The sequence below is a fragment of the Sminthopsis crassicaudata genome, chromosome 2, assembly GCF_048593235.1.
Source record: "Sminthopsis crassicaudata isolate SCR6 chromosome 2, ASM4859323v1, whole genome shotgun sequence".
Lineage (NCBI taxonomy): Eukaryota > Metazoa > Chordata > Mammalia > Dasyuromorphia > Dasyuridae > Sminthopsis > Sminthopsis crassicaudata.
In genome coordinates, this window is record NC_133618.1 from 573,345,728 (window position 1) to 573,363,418 (window position 17,691).

Here is a 17,691-nt window from a genome sequence, read left to right on the forward strand (position 1 = left end):
ATAAGATAACCAAGTATCCCATAACATGATACTTGTTATTGCCTTTGAACAGAAACTGAAACCAGTTCTGGGTGCATTCCCTTAATTTCTATTTCCTAGAAGAACTTATGAGCCATTCTTTTACTTTCTGTCTTTAACTTTATAGCAAGAATGTCAAGACAAGTTTTAGTAATAGGTTTATTTCTTGGATAGCATGCAAGAACTGAACTATCATTCATAGTACCTACAATTCAGTTATTATTTTACAGAAAGTCTGAGAATTGTGATTCATAAGGCTTTCTGGCCTGCTTTCTACTACTTGCCAAGATCACAGCAGATGCAGAAGTGGGTCACATTAACATGAGGGATGTTTTGTTTTTGTTTTATTTTTTCCAGGGAAGGCCCTTGAGTTTTACTATAACTTATTTAAGTAAATCTGGTTACATTATTAGCATATATATTTAGATGTTGTATAATGTCTCTGTTTAGTTAGTTTAATGATTATGGTAAAAACTGAAATCTAGCTTGCCTCCTGTTTAACAAAGACTTAAAGGCATGAATATTATGCTTATCAAATTTGAAGATGACAGAATAAATAAGAAAAAACCTGATTTTGTTAATACCAAATATAAGAATACTCCAATGCTGGTTTGGGAGTTTTGATGTTTTTCGAGTTTTGTTAGGTTCTTACTAAATGCTAATGAGATAATGAGATATTAGGTTCTTACTAAGTGCTAAGTCGGTACTTAACAATTGTCTTGTTCCGGCCTTTACTGGGAGTTTTACTTCTGTGAACTCCTGGGGAAGAGCTTGCTTGCTTAGGAGGAGCAAGTTCATTGGTTGAAGTAATTTTTCCCAGAAGCCCTTGCATTATCCCACCCTCATCCTCTGGGAGGATAAAAGAGGGTGGCACTCTAGAGATAGAGAGTCTTGTCTGGACCAGACTTGAGGCAGCTCTCTGGAGGAAAGAAGAGTCTCTGTTCTAGGCCAGAGTTGAGGCGGCTCTCTGGAGGAAGAAGTCTCTCCTCTAGATCAGAGAGCGATCGGCAGTTTCTGGAGACAACAGAACATTACATATTGGCATCTACAATGTGGGGCAAGGACTTTTGCTTATCCTGACAAGGACTTATTCTGAGCCCTTCAGAGGAGCTAGACCAGATCATCGCAATCTGGTGCCCTAACAGGGACTCTTTCTCTCCATCCAGAGAGCTGCTCCAACTCTGACCTAGAACAGAGACTCTAATGAACTTGCTCCTCCTAAGCATGCAAGCTTTTCTCCAGGAGTTCACAGAAGTAAAACTCCCAGTAAAGGCCAGAACAAGAGAATTGTTAAGTACTGACTTAGCACTTAGTAAGAACCTAATATCTCATTATCTCATTAGCACTTAGTAAGAACCTAACAGTTTGTTCAGTTTTTTTTTTTTTTTTTGCTAGAAGCAGTTATTTAGTAACATAGAACATATATATCCTCATTACCAAAACTAGGTTTATAAGAGTAACTAAAAGAGGAAAATTAACATAAAAGCTTGGATTTAGAGAAAATTTAAATAAAACATGCAGAATACATTTAAATAATAGTCCTTGCGTTTTGAATTATCATATAGCTTAATGGTTGCAACTAGAAAGTTTTCTCAAGATATGGAAAGAATTGAATGTTTAGTTGATTTAGACAAATGAGATTGGATTGATGCCATTATAATCTCTCATTTAGTTACTTCATTTTCCTGAGCGATTTTGAATACATCATGGGATAGAGTTTTTCTCTGATAGGAAACAGAAACATGAATGTAAAAAATGATAGTGATCAAGTCTAGGCTATAGACATGTGTAGATATGATGCCAGAATATTTGAAAAATAACAATGGCAATTAAATATCCAGATTTTTTTTTTCTTCTGCAGTGACAGATACCTGAATGACTCCAAATATCTATATGTTTGACTAAACATCTGGAGATTAGCTAAGTTTTCTATTTTTCATCCAGATGTTTTTTTTTTTTTCTTTTTCCCATCATGCAGACTTGATCAATCAACAAATTCTCATTTAGTGGATTTTATATTCTGAGAATTATAGTAAGGCCTGCAAAGCATATAGGCATGCATGGTTCCTGATTTGTAGGCACAATATACACAAACCAACAAATTAAAAAAATACATAAAACTAGCTTCAATATATTACTATTAAGTGACCTTTACCAATTCAGTTGATCTTTCTGAGTCTCCCCTTTCTTCCTTTGTAAAATGTTTATTCTGCATAATTTCTAAGTTCCTTTCCAGCTCTATCCTGTATGAACCTACAGATATGAAATTGGATAAATACCAATTTTTAATGCTTTTTGAGATGAGGATGGAGGAAATGATGCAGGATGAGGTAGGCAGAAAATGCTTCATAATGGAAGAGATCTTGAGCTGACTTTTTGGACTATAGGTAGAGACTGAAGAACACCTTTCCAGATGAAAGGAATGATGTAAGTAAAGGCTCTGAGGTTTCTTTGAACATTGAACATCCTCAGTGTGATAAGGAGACCTGGAAGACCACAGCACAGGACACTTTGGAGAATGATAGGAAGCAAAGTGGTATGGAAAAGGGACTAGAAAAGATGAAACTGCCAAATCAAGGATCCACGTCGGTATAAAGAGGACCAGTTTAACAGCACATTCATGAGCATGAATGAAATACATGAGCAGAAATAATATGGCAAAAGTAACAAAAGCCACTCAAAACTACCCTAGAAAATTGTTCATCCTATTTAACACTAAGATGGCTAGCCCTACCTCTTCCTATCCATTCAAGCAAGCAATCTAGGAGGTAAGCTTGAGGTATCCTGAATAAGAGCTATTGTTTTTGCTTAGTTAAAACCAAATTATCTGAAATATGTTAATGTCAAGAGGTAAAGGGTGATATTTCTTGAGTTACACATAAATGTCTATACTGAATTTTATTTAAAAAATAATTAAAAAACATACTTCCTACTCTTTCCCAAAGTGAATTTATAACCCAAGTTGATAATAGAAATATGAATGAAATAAAAGGAGGGGGTTCCCCTATCTAATGATTTATTCCAGACTAATTCTACCACATGATTTCCAAATGAGTATTAATACAAGATAAAGAATCAGTAGTCCAAGTGACAGAATTAACTCATAAGCTTATAGTATGAACTATAGAAGCTTGTGGTATGAAATATGGCTACAAAAGTTTCATGTCCATGAAGGTAGTAAAATCCACTTGGGAAGGAGAAAAAGGAAAGAACATTGAATCAGGCATCAAAGTAACTATTTTTGAATCACACCAAGGATGTTTACTAGCCACATGAGTTTGGGAAAATAACTTGCTTAAATTTCAAACTTCAAGAAAATCAGAAGTATGGACTAGATGGCCTCATTGAGGTGCTTTCCACCTTAGAACTAGGATCTTAGGGGTCAGCTAGGTGGTGCAGTGGATAGAGCACCAGCCTTAAATTCAGGAGGACCCGAATTCAAATTTGATCTCAGACACTTAACACTTCCTAGCTGTGTGACTCTGGGCAAGTCACTTAACTCCAGCCTCAAAAAAACAAAAAAAACTAGCATCTTACGATTTCCTGTAACTAAAGAAAAGAAAATGCCAAAGGTATCTCAAAGAAAACCTGTTACCAATGTGGGCAGTCAAGGTTCTTACAGGGCAATATGTCCTAATTTATAATGCGCCATCAATAATATGTAGGTCAGCTTAGGTATACAGAGGTCAAAGGAAACAACAGAAAAGTACTTAATACTTTGCAACATAATTGGGCTTGTGTCTACCTGCCATAATATTTTAAAAATTGGGAGGAGGAGGGGTATGGATGTACAGGTGTTCTATTGAATATATTAGAAACCAGAACCAGTTTCATGAATTTGCTCAGAGACCTGGATGATCTGATTTTTTTAGGGTAACAAGATGACAATAATGAGAAGTCAATAAGACATTAAAAGCCTACTATGTGCCAAACTCTGTGCTAAGTGTTAGGGATACAAAAGGAGGCAAGGAGCTCACAATCTAATGGGAGAGAGAATAAGCAATCCAATATGGATGAACAAGGTATATGCAGAATAAATAATTAGAAGGCAATAGAATTAAAAGGGGATGGTCTATGCAACATTGTCAGAGCTGCTAATACCTGAAGATCAGTCTAATGCCTGAATTGAAGATGGATTGGATGGAGAAGAGACTTAAGGCTGATCCACCTTCTGTGCCCCCCAATTCCCAATGACCATGGCAGTAAGGCAAGTCTGAAGTGATGAGGTGTTAGGATTACAAGGTGAGAACTCAGGTTGTCTGGACACTTCTCTAGCTCTGAATTCACACCTTTAGTTCCGGCCTTTAGGGGGAGTTTACACCTTTGAATTTCTGAAAAGTTTACACAACCTTTAAAAGGAGCAAGTTCATTGGTTGAAGTAATTTCTCACAAACCCTGTTGAGTTCTCACTCCAATCTCTGCTAGGATAAAAAAAGGGCAGGTGGGCAAGGAGGAGTATACTCTGGGATAGAGTTGGGACGGCACTCTGGAGGAAGAAGAGTCTAGTCTGGGATTGAGTTTAGACGGCACAGAGGAAGGGACCTTTAACAAAGGGGTCTTGAGGGGTAGTGTAGTGAGGGCAGGGAAGAAGGAGAGCAGGGGGCATAGAAGAGAGAGATTATGGGGATAAAAACTAGTATTGACCACAAATTAGATAGGGGGCTGAAAGAGGGGAGTCAAGGATGGTATCTTAAGTTGCCAATGTGGAAGACAAGATCTATGAAAAAGGGGCTGGGAAAGGCTTCTTGTAAAGTCTTTTAACTTGGAACTTTAAAAAAGCCAGGGAAGCCAGAATGCAAGGTTAAGGAGAGAGAGAATTCCAGGCATGGGGGGGGCAATCAGGGGAAATGACTGGAGCCAAGAGATGGAGCATCATGTTTATGGAAAAGCAGAAAGGTCAGCCAGTGTCCCTGGAAGACAACATGGCAGGAATAGGCTGTTATAAGCTGGCCAGGGGAGCTGGCGATGAAGGGTTTTGAATGTCAAATGGCATTTCCCCATTTTTTGTCTAGACCACTGCTAGATGACTCGAGAGGTGCTAGAAAAGAAATCAGGAAGAGCTGAGTCCAAATTCAACTTCAGACATTGCTGTGTACTCTAAGCAAGTGATTTAATGTCTGTTTGCCTCAGTTTCCTCCTCTGTAAAATAGAGATGATAATACCTACTTCCCAGGGTTATTGTGAGAATATAAAAAAAATTTGTAAAGCACTTGCAAACCCCAAAGCACATGTTCCTTATGTGTCTGACTGTACTTATAACAGTTATGCATCTCTGCTCTTCCTGCTGATGGCTGGGTTTTTTGTGTTAGTATACCCAAGAGGGTTTATGGAGGAAATTTTTACCAGCTAACTGCACAAGGTAGAAGGAATGTTGCCTAGTACCCTAAATCAACAGTGTCCCCATAATTCCTAAATTAAGACTTTATCCTAGGATCAACTTAGCCTTCTAGGAATCCCAGATTCATTCATTATCTGCCAGAGAATCATCGCCAAAAACACCCACAAACCATTTACTCTGACTCATGCTTCTCTACAGACTTTTAACTCTACAATCAATTTCTCTCATCAGTCTCCCACCAATGTTCAGTGATATACTTACAGTTTCACAAGTGATTGCTACATCTTTACTATTTCTAACACATTCCCAAAAGCCATGGGCATTCCTATATTTTAGTAATCTCTTATAGTCTGGGGGTTGCAGAGACAACACTGAATAGTTTATATTCCCTTTGGCCTTCAACATCTTTCAAGTCCAAATTACCCAGAGCCTAACACAAAACATAATGAATTGATTGGGCTATACACACTATAGATATTGTTAATGTAGGAGAAATCATGGAGCATAATAAAGCAAGGGAATAATTAATTCAGCATGTTAATTAAAGGCTTCCCCAATACAGGAAACAGTGGAACAGGTAGAACATTTATGTCATAGTAACACAGGCTTCAGAAATGGAAGGTGCCTCAGAGATTATCTGGGTAATCCCCTATACTCACATATACACTTACACAATACACATTTTATGGAGAAGGAAACTAAGTCCTAGAGGGAAAATAAACTATTTGACATTTACTATGAATGGCCTGGTACTGATTATTTTTTCATACATGTGTAACTAGAATCCTCTTAAGTTTACCTAAGAATTGGATACTTTTTCTAAGTTTGGAATGGAATGATTTTGGTACCTGGTTATGCAAATCATGGCCCAACCCCCAAAAAGCTCTATTCGAAGAATATGTAAGAATAATAAACCCAATAAAAACACTCAATAACATAAAACTAATGCAAGTAACAAGGGAAAAACAATTGGTCAAATTCTTAGTCTTCTGTATACAAATGAGAAAAATGTTCTATTTCTTATAGGACAGAGAAAAAAGTTCCTAGGAAAAACTCATGTAGAGGTGGAGAAGCTATCCTCCAGACAATGCAGCTACTGTTTTCTCATTTCTTTAACCAGTTTTCACTCTCAAAAGCCATCTTTGTATCCAGAAACTGAGTCTGACATTGCAATCCTTCTTGCAAAGAGAATACAGGCTCCCTTACCTCTAAGAGGACTTGCACTAGTGGACTCCATTAAAAAAGAAAACAAGCCTTTTCCACATTGCCCTTGTGTGCCTTCATCAATTAGATCATAAGATCTTTGGAAATGATAAATCATGGCTTTGTGTAGAAACTCATAGAGGAAAGAGGGGTCTTTTTTTAAAATCTTTATCCACCAGCACTTAATATATAATATTACACATAAGAAATATTTAATACATGTCTGTTGAATACTACATGAATGTGTTCAATAAATATTTGTTCATTTAATTTTACTTACAAATTAAAATGCTTTCCTGTTAGGATTACTAAGTGAGAACTGAGGTTTTCTGGACAATTACAAGGTGAGAACTCAGGTTGACTTGATAGAGGGGGCAAGCTCATTGGCTGGGGTGGTTCTTCCCAGAAGCCCTTGCATTATCCCACGCCCATTCTCTGGGAGGATAAAAAGAGACAGCAATGGGCGCAGAGGGCAGATCGGCCTGGAGAAGGATAAGAGCTGGAGGAGATTCAGAGCCAGGATTCAAGAGAAAGACTCTCTGCATTACATCAGGCCTGACGGGGCTCTCTGCAGGAAGGGAAGTCACTTCTTTGGACAAGAGTTAACAGCAACTGCCTGGAGACAACGGTTCGTTACAGGAAGAAGAATCTGTCTGAGAGATTTGAGTAGACACAGCAGATCTCTTCCCAGAGAGCGATCCAGCAGCTTCTAGAGACGACAGCTCGCTACAATTGGCGTCCACACGTGGGGCAAGGACTTTTGCTTATCCTGACAAGAGGAGCTAGACCAGACCTTCGCAATTTGGCGCCCGAACAGGGACAGATACGGTCCTGATTCCAGTGGAAAAGCCTCCCATCCAGATCTCAGTCTCTCTGACCCAGAACCGTGAGTAACGAGGAAACTTTGTTAAAGATTAAGTGAGTGTGCTAATAGATAAATAAGGAACTTGTTAAGGACTAAACCAGGAATCTCTTATAGCTGAAATGGGGCAAACACCTTCTGTTCAAGGAAAATGTTTAGAGAGCATCATCAAGGTTATGAAAAGCCAAGGATTGATTATAATTTTAGAGGAGATTACTGAACTTTTAAGAACTGTGAAGGTCATATGTCCTTCTTTTTCTCTGGAAAAAGAATTGGATCCAGATGAGTGGAAATTAGTAGGAGAGCAATTAGGTGAACACTACAATTGCCTTTGTGACATTTTGCCCTTTGGTTCCAGACCAAACTCAGTTTCCAAAGATACAATTCATACCTACAATTTAATCCAAATGGCTTTAAAAAATGTTATTCTAAAGGAAGAGATGAAGGAGCAAAATGGGGAGGTGTCAACTAAACTAGGTGAAAAGGATGAATCAGATAACAATGACGTTAAGTACAATTCTGAGCAACAGCAACAGGAGCACCTCCCATCTCCTCCCTCAATTAACCCTTCAGGGGTGGAGCAAGAAGGAGGAGAGGAAGAGGCAGAAACACAAACAGAATTGTCTGTGAAGCAGTCTAAGCCTATGACAAGATTAGAAAAAGCATTGGTTAAAGCTAAGAGAGAAGGACAGGATATAAGTGATTTTATACATGCATATCCTGTGATTGAAAATATTGACTCTGTAGGTAAAAAAAGGAGAAGATATGCACCTTTAGATTTGAATAAAATTAAGGATTTGAAAAAAGGTTGTACCCTTTATGGGGCTACATCAGCTTATGTTAAAATGTTACTAGATGGTTTGTCTTATGAAGTCCTAACCCCGAATGATTGGAAATCCATAGCAAGGATATGCCTGGAACCTGGAGAAAATTTATTATGGCTTTCGGAATTTCATGAATTATGTAAAATTCAAGTCAGATGCAATTTGGAAATAGGAGTTAACACACAATTCACTTTTGAGCACTTGGCTGGTGAAGGTCGGTATGGAGAGAATTCGGAACAGATTCATTATACCATGACAATATATGAACAAATTGCTAAGGCTGCAATAAAAGCTTGGGGTGTCCTTCCTGGACAGAAAGATCGTGGAGAGGCTTTCACTAAAATACAGCAAGGTCCCAATGAACCTTTTGCAGATTTTGTGGGACGTTTGCAAACTGCTGTCAAAAGAACTATTGGAGAAAATTCAGCTACAGAAATAATGACCAGACATCTGGCTAAGGAAAATGCCAACGAGATTTGCAAAAGAATTATATGGGGATTAGACAAAGATGCTCCTTTAGAGGAGATCATAAGACGCTGTGCTACAGTGGGAACAAATGCTTTTTACACCCGGACAATGATGAATGTGGAAAGACAGGGTCCCTCCTGGCAAGGGACTTCTAGAGAAACTCGGCGATGTTTTCAATGTGGAAAAATTGGACATCTAAGAGCTCAGTGTAGGTATGGAGATACAGTGAGAAGACAGGGTGAGAGAAGACCTAAAACCCCATGTCCAAAATGCAACAGAGGACTCCATTGGGCATCAGAGTGTAAACTAATTCAGGGAAATAGGATGAGGGGCCCAGATCCAGGGCCCCAGGAAAAAAAGACTTGGGGCCTGATGGCAGCTGATGTTACACTCAAAGAGCCTTTAGAAGGCCAGGACTCTGATTTAATCAACCAGAAGAAAAGCAATCACATGGCAGAAAGGGATTACCCAATCAGTCAACCAAAAGGCAATCAGATTGCAAAAATGGATTACACTTGGGGAGAATACAGACCTTTTAAACCAACAGGGCTGTGTCCAGTGCAAACAATTCCAATGTAATTGCCAGATGATGAGAAGAGATTTAGAAAGTGGTAAATAGAAGGTAATTAGATAGGTTAAATGCCTGGGAGAGAGGGTTTGCTTGTATTTCTTCAGCAGGAGAAGGAATCAGATGGGTGCCAACGAGTCATATTCGCCTTATCCATCAGAGAGAGACAGAAAAAGAGAAAGACCTCAAAATAAAGGAGAAGATCTAAGAAACATTTTACACCGAAAGAGCATGGCTAATAAAAAGACTGTTAAAGAACTTTAAAACCAGCAGGAATCATTGGACTTCCTCACACAAGATGAGACTAATGGACAAATGGACTTATGGACATTTATAAATTTTCAATTTATGATTATGTTATATACTTCTAGCATGTGTTACGTTACTATGTTACTATGTGCTTATGTAATTTATGTAATTATCTGTAATACTTCCCATATTGATGGATTTATGTTTCAAGGTCATTTATGTAATTATCTGTAATACTTCCCATATTGATGGATTTATGTTTCAAGGTCATGACTGTCCTATGTTCTAAATCAAAAGAAAGGGGGAGATGTTAGGATTACTAAGTGAGAACTGAGGTTTTCTGGACAATTACAAGGTGAGAACTCAGGTTGACTTGATAGAGGGGGCAAGCTCATTGGCTGGGGTGGTTCTTCCCAGAAGCCCTTGCATTATCCCACGCCCATTCTCTGGGAGGATAAAAAGAGACAGCAATGGGCGCAGAGGGCAGATCGGCCTGGAGAAGGATAAGAGCTGGAGGAGATTCAGAGCCAGGATTCAAGAGAAAGACTCTCTGCATTACATCAGGCCTGACGGGGCTCTCTGCAGGAAGGGAAGTCACTTCTTTGGACAAGAGTTAACAGCAACTGCCTGGAGACAACGGTTCGTTACAGGAAGAAGAATCTGTCTGAGAGATTTGAGTAGACACAGCAGATCTCTTCCCAGAGAGCGATCCAGCAGCTTCTAGAGACGACAGCTCGCTACACTTTCCCACCATTTTTTGCAAATCAGTGTTCACTTCTAAATCTACTATGTTATGAAGATGTGTAATCTCTATGATCTGTGATAGAGATCTGCCTTGTTTTTGCCTTCTTTTTGCTTTGGTTTCCTTAGATAATTGACTTTTCTTTTCTGAGTCTATATTTTCTCCCTCTATAAAATGGAGGTAGGAGGTTGGACAATCTAATTTCTGATGTTTCTTCCAACTTTAACATTCTGTAATTTCAAGGAAGTGTTTTAAACAAGGAAGTGTTAATTTAAATAGTCCACACTGGAAGGGATTTTAGGGATTACCTAGCCCATTAGATGAGGAAATAGAACCAAAGAGGTAAAGGGACTTTCCTAAAGAATCACAAGGTAACAGTGACATCAAATATTCAAACTCAAGATTTATGGCTTCAGATCTAAATATGAACTATTATTCCCAAATTTCCTTTACTTTTAATTTTTTTTCTCATAAACTTCTAAGTTCCAAAACACCTCATTATTCACACGTCTATGTCAATTGTGTTTATCAAAGATAGATGACATTATAATCTTCGACATCTACTCCTTACTGTCAGTTGAACAATAGCAATTTGGCAAGAGAATATGCAAAAGCAATGTAAGTCTACATCATGTTAATTACTTTCTGCTAAATGGAAAATCTCTCATTGAAATAATGTCAGTAGCATCTTATCTCTGATGTTGGAGAAGTTATGGAGTAATAGAATACTGAATTTAGAGTCTAGATATTTGGATTTATTACCATGGATTTTGACATGAATGAAGTTGAGAAAAATCATTTTCTCTGTCCTTGTTTTATCTACAACATGGAAAAGAGCATTCCTAGCCTATTTTGCTCGAAGATGGATACATTTTTATCATTCCAAAGATCTATTATAAACACCCTTTAGTTCCTTTATCAGCTGAGTAAGATAATAGGTAATAGATTTTTAGCCAGTGATTAACTATACTCTTGGAGATCTCATTAATTCCCAAGAAAGAGATCAATTGTCATCTCTGCAGATGATTTCCAGATTTACATTTTCAGTCTTACTCTACCCTGAACTTCAGTCCCAAATTTCCTAATATTCCTTGAACATTTCCAGTGGACATCCCAGAGGCATTTAAAATCGACACTATCTAAACTGAACTCAATCTTTCCCCCAGTCTTTACCCGTCGTCTTAACTATGATTTCTGTCAAGAGCACCACCATCTTTCCATTCACTCACCTCAGATATAATCAATCAAGTCTTAGCCATTCTGGATCTACAACCTAGAATACATCCCTTCTCTCCCACTCACATAGCCAACACCCTAGTTTACATGTTTATCATCTTTTACCTTGACTATCACAATAACCTTCTGAGAAGTCCTACCCTGAGTATATATATTCCTTAAATATGACTGATCATATCACTTCTCTGTTCAGAAAGCTCAAGGGTTCCCTATTACCTCTAAAATTGAGTGTGAACTTCTTCATTTGATGTTTAAAGCCCTTTACAACCTGGCTGCAAATTTAGTGCTTAAGTTTGGAAGGTCATGAATTTAACATTGGTCAAATAGGCCTATCTGTTGTTCTTCAAACAGTGTCCCATTTCTGGTCTCAATATGCCTTAACACTGACTGTCTACCTCTTTCCATCTCCTATTCTGTGCCTGAAATGTACTACCTCCTTTCTTCATCTTGTAGTTTACTGTATCTGCTTCATGCTGATCATCCTTATCAATTTACATATGTCTTTGCATTATTAACTTTCTTTTCATTACACTTTTATCATTCTTCTTTGATCATATTTTAAGTTAGCTGCTTTTTGATGTAAAGGATTAGGTACAAGTTATACTAAAGCCTGGGTTATTTGGAAGCCATTTTATAGATCAATAATTCCATGTATTATTTAGAGATTCTTATAAAACTTAAAATAGAGGGAGGCAATTTTGTTACAAATTTTAGCATTTTGTCTTTTCCTCATCTTGTCCTCAATCTTGATCTGTATCCTGTACACAATTTTACCTTTGGGACCTGTACCCTCTATATAGGTTATGAAAATCAAATAATTCATTTAAGATTGTTGATTAAAATATGATATTGGAGTAAATAGTGAAAAGATTACTGAATCAAGAAACAGAGGATGTATGTGGCAATGGTGAATATGTTAGCCCTGGGAAGTCATTTAGTCTATCTGAGCTTCCATTTCCTCATATGTAAAATAGAAATAAGAATACCGGCCTTGACTCTCTCCTAGAGTTTTTTACGAGGATCAAGTAATATTAGATAGCTTTGAAAATTTAAGTTATTACTATGAGAACTCCCCAGAATTGAATGGAATGTTGTTCATCATCATCTGAACATAGTAGGCATATTGAATTTAATTAACAATTAAGAGTTATCCCAAAGTAGAATGTATTTTTTTGAGAGATGCACAAGTAAAAGCCCTTTATAGAAAGGTCTTTTTATAGAGTGGATTCTAATTTAGGTGTGATTTGGATAAGTAGCTACCTATTCAAGTTCTGAGATCCTATAATTCTATAAATCACAGTGTCTTATAGAACATGGCTATTTTCTTTCAAGGTATCTGCCTTTTGCTGAGTGGAAAGACACTTAATCTGTGTCTTGTAGACTTTATTCTTGCTCTGGCAGCAGGCAAAATTTCACCCCAGTTCTTTCTTTCTTTCATTTCTCTTTCATTTTCATTCCTTTTCATTCTTTCAAAAATTTCATTAAACAATCTGCAGTGACAGGTTAGTTAAGAAAAGTCTCACATTTAACAAACATAAACATAAATTGCTCTCAAGTAAAAGTTCCTAAATGTATTGAAGATTTCTTACAATATAATGATTTCATTACATGCAAAATATTTTTAAAAGTTGAAACAGTTTGTTTATTTGTATTTACACAGGCTCCATCGCTGTCCTCAGAGACCTACAAGGATTTATGAAAAACTAGATTTGAGTAACCCCACAACTGAATATTCAGAAAAATATACCCACTTTGAAAGTATTAAACCTGTGCAACATCAACTTCAATCATGTGGTGACAAAATGTAAGAAATAATAATATTTAATTAAATAGTCTACATTTCACTTTAATGGGGGTAAAGCTATTTCTAGCCTTTAAAAATGGTTTGTTAGTATGCTTTATTTTTTATGAAATTATTATTGTCCCTTCCTAAAGACCCCTCCCAACCAAAAGGACTCTACCCTGCAACAAACAAGTTCTGGTGAGCAAAGCAAATCAACACACTGACCATGTTTGAAAATGTGTAGTTTGTTCTGCACCTATTATCCACCATTCTTTTGCATTCTTCATTTTCATGTTGTCTTTCTCACATATAGCCACCATTGCTCACAGACAGTATGTTGATATAAGAGGGCCAATGCTGTTATAGTCTTGTGGCCATGTCAGTTGTTATGCTGATTCTGCATACCTTGCTTTGCCTCAGATCATGTAAGTTTCCCTAGGTTCCTTCCTGTTCATCATTTCCCCTTGCAGGAGAGTATAATTCACATTTTGGTCAGTCAGTGGATATCCACTTAACTTCTTTTTTGCTATTGCAATATCAGACTTTTCCTTCAATATTTGACCTCTTGAGGTATTTGCCTAATGGCAGCATCACTCAGGTCAAAGACTATGTACAGTTTATTGTCTAATTGTTTTCCATAACAGTTGGGCTAATTGACATCTCCACCAGCAATGCCTATTCATCAGACCAAAATCTACTCCCTGCTTTGAGGAACCTGGGGGACAAAATCCGGGAATCACGTTATCTGTGGCCCAGCCCCTTTCCCAGGCAGGAAGGACTGGCCTGTTAATCCCTAGTAGGCTTGGTCTGGAGCTTTTTCACTTGCCCCTTTATTATTCTCTCCCTGACCTCCTGAGGATAACTGAGGTGTCCCTCCTGGCTCTTCCCTTGGTTTCTCCTTTGTTCTGCCTGCTGGTTTTTCTCATTCTATGTCAATTTCTTGAGAAAACCAGACTTGGTGTGTATCTTTAATGTCATCATCCTTGTTAGAAGTGGGATTCTCACTTTTATGTTAAGCTAGTAATGTATGATTACTGATTATTGATGATTAATGATTCCTGAAGGTTTCTTCTATGAAGAAACCAGACCGTTTAATTTTGAGGCTTAGAAAAGATGCTTAAAAATAAGGCTGAGGAGAAGGAATAATGAGGAGAGCAAAAAGAAGTAGAAGGGAAAAGATAGTTATTCTGAAGTTCACATTTTGATGTGGATTTTTCTGTCACTGTCCATACTTGTTTGGTTGATTAACTGTTTTCTCTTATTATTTTTCTACTTTTCCATACATCAATTTTCTTTAATTTTTATTTTTACATTGCTCCATCACATTTTTTATTTGTTTAAACCAACATCCCGCCATTATTTTGGTTCAGGTAGAATCAAATTCACTTGTTTATAGCACAGATGGAGAACTTGCTGTAGCCCTTAGGCTGAATGTAGCCCTTGACTTCATTTCAACCAATCCTTTTAGTCATAGACACTACAATTCAGAAAACAATTTCCTTTAAGTGAGTATCTATAGATTTCCAGTTCAGAGTAGAATTTCTGAAGTTATAAGAATAAAAAACAAAAGATGTATGAACAGTGGTCAGTAGTCTGAATTGCATTGATTTACCCCAAAGGTTTACCAGTTCTCACTTGTCAAACCACTGTATATTAGAGACTAGGCCCCACAAATTTTGAGTCTCTGCCAAGCAACCTAATCTAAACTAATGACATTCAAGGAGGTTGATGACTTCACACACAAAGGTAAGTGAATCAGATTCATAGGTGGGTGAAAAACAGGATTTTATTCTGTAATTTGTAGTCATTTTGCCAGACTAATCCTCAGTAGGAAATTTAAAAAATTGTAATCAACTAGACTTTTTGTATCATCATGATACAGGAGAAAGAGCTGTGGATTCCGAGTCAAAGGCTTTCAGGTTGCTTTTATTATCTGTGTGATCCCAGCCAAATCACAACTCCACCAGATTGAGAGCAAGAACTGTTTTGTTGTTGTTGTTGTTGTTGTTGTTGTTTTGTTTTGTTTTGTTTTTTTTTGCCTTTCTTTGTGTTTTGCACATAGGTGGTACTTAATAAATACCTGCTAATTTGATTTAACTTTTTTGGATGTCAGTTTCTTCATCTGTAAAAATGAAAGTATTAAAAAAAAGATGAACTCTGACATTCCTTCCAGTTCTAAATTTAAATTTTTAAAATATCCGCAAGACAGAGGGTAAATAGATTATCTAATCCAGAATACCAGACTAACTTGAAATCTTTCTATAGAAGAGGAATAGGCTAAGTAGAAACTAGACTACCTACAATATTTTTATAAAGATTGATGTCTAGATTTGGGAAAGATTGAGCAACTTGCAGCCACTTGAAAGCCTGAACTGGAAGCCAGTTCTCCTAGTTGCCAAGTGTATTATCTTTCCCCCTGTGGCCTTCCTTTCATGGCAGGAAGATCTAAAATGGCAGATTTGGAGGCTAAAGGGGATTTTGAGTTCATCCAGCCTAATCCCTTCATTTTAAGGATGAGCAAACAAAGGCCCCACAGAGATAAACCAACTTGATTAGATTGCAGGCACTAAAGGGCAGAAGCAAGATGTGGATTCAGGCCATTTGACTCCAAAGATAACTTACTTCCCATGGTATGGCCCAGCCTCTCAAAAACCTCACTAACTGGGCAGGTGTTGAATTATAGGACTCAGTGGTTCATTTTTAACTTTGAGTGGCAATGATTGTGGGGCCGCTGCTCATGGTCTTTGGAAGGCATTGGAGATCCGAAAAAAGGGGCTACATGGTGGTACTGGCGCTGCCTCTAACTCTGAGCTTCTTCTGATAGTCCTTGGCTTCCTGATTTGTTTCGAATCTGAAATACCCTCAGTACTCATATTTCATGAAGCAAAAAATTAATATCCTTTATGGAATGTCCCATGTTACAATATTTCAGATCTGAATGTCTTCCCTGTGATACATATAAAGAAAAGGTTGAAGCACCTGATAAATACAAGTCAAAAATGGGGGACCCTGATTTGACAACTACCTATAAGCGGAATTTTATTTTTTACCCATCAAAACCTGCTGAAACATTGAGGCCTCCGGAAAGACAGATTATTAAAAAAGAAAAGATGGATACTCTTCCTACCTATAAAGGTAATATATCTTACATTTTTAAAAGGAGTAACGTGTAACCAGCACATACTTTTAATGTAGTGATTTTTAGATATTTTTCATAAACTTGTTGGATCAAATATAAGCTTCTCAAATATCTCTACAAAGCAATACATATATAAATATATATATACACACTTGTATATATCTATACATATAAACATGCCACACATGTACCATGACCAGGATTTTATATTTATATATATATATATATACACACACACACACACACACATATATACATATATATACATACATATATATACGTATATATATACATACATATATATATACATACATATATTTATATATCCATATTTTTGCTTTCAAAAACATTTTGGCAGCTCATATTTGTAAAGGTACACATATCTGTATGTCTATATTTATAAGTACATATATACCCATACAATGAAAAATAACTCATTCAGGGCCTAATTCAAATTTTATACAAATCATATTTGACCAAAAATGTATGGCCTATATATTTGTCCAATATGGCACTTTAATTTTAAATAATGACTTTAGTTTCTCATTAAATTTAACTTATAGTATTTGGAAGATGTATTAATTTCCTTTGATCACAGGCAAATAACAGGATGGTATTGTAAAAGATGTTTTGTACAGGATAATTTTCAGCCTCAGCTTCCTGTTCCTGAAAAATAAGGGGGTTAGGCTAGAATATTGCCTCTCAGGAGCTAGGATTTATGGCTGAATATTCTAGTGAAAGCAAAGGCAGTAATAGCCATATTCTAGAATCAAAAGCATTATGCCATAATGACAAGGACTAAATAAATGATTTTAAGAATTAAGATATCTAAGGAATTCTTAGATGCAGAAAAGTCAGAAAAACAAGAAATTAATGATGTGGGGAAACAATAGCTGGATAAGGAAGACAGTGATGATGTTTAGGGGGGAAGGAATTATGGGACTGGAAAAGCTGATGAAAAGGATATTCTGAAAATGGATTACAACATCTCTGATGCCTACTTTTTGGTTAGAAATTACATGTGAGATCTGTATGTAAAAACTGAGAATCAAGAGTTGGGATTGAAGGAAAGACTCAGGGCCCACTTTATTAAAAAACAACTACTTCTACTATAACAGAAATAATGTAAATAATTTACATTTAGATAGCACTTTAAGATACACAAAGCACTTTGCATATTTGTATGAGTACATTATGTACTCATACATATAAGGTACTGCTTTAATTAGAGAAGATAACAGAGATAAATAAAACAGGGATC

The 17,691-nt window shown here is 36.9% G+C and overlaps 1 protein-coding gene across 2 annotated transcripts in view; it reads left to right on the forward strand.

Moving 5' to 3' along the window:
* Window positions 1–17,691, forward strand: part of SAXO2 (stabilizer of axonemal microtubules 2) — a 91,973-nt gene that overhangs the window by 66,937 nt on the left and 7,345 nt on the right. For both annotated transcript variants that reach the window (XM_074295260.1, XM_074295261.1), the window contains exons 2-3: window positions 13,169–13,312; window positions 16,224–16,426. In XM_074295260.1, coding sequence (XP_074151361.1) covers window positions 13,169–13,312; window positions 16,224–16,426 — 347 coding nt within the window. The remainder of the gene's footprint in view (window positions 1–13,168; window positions 13,313–16,223; window positions 16,427–17,691) is intronic.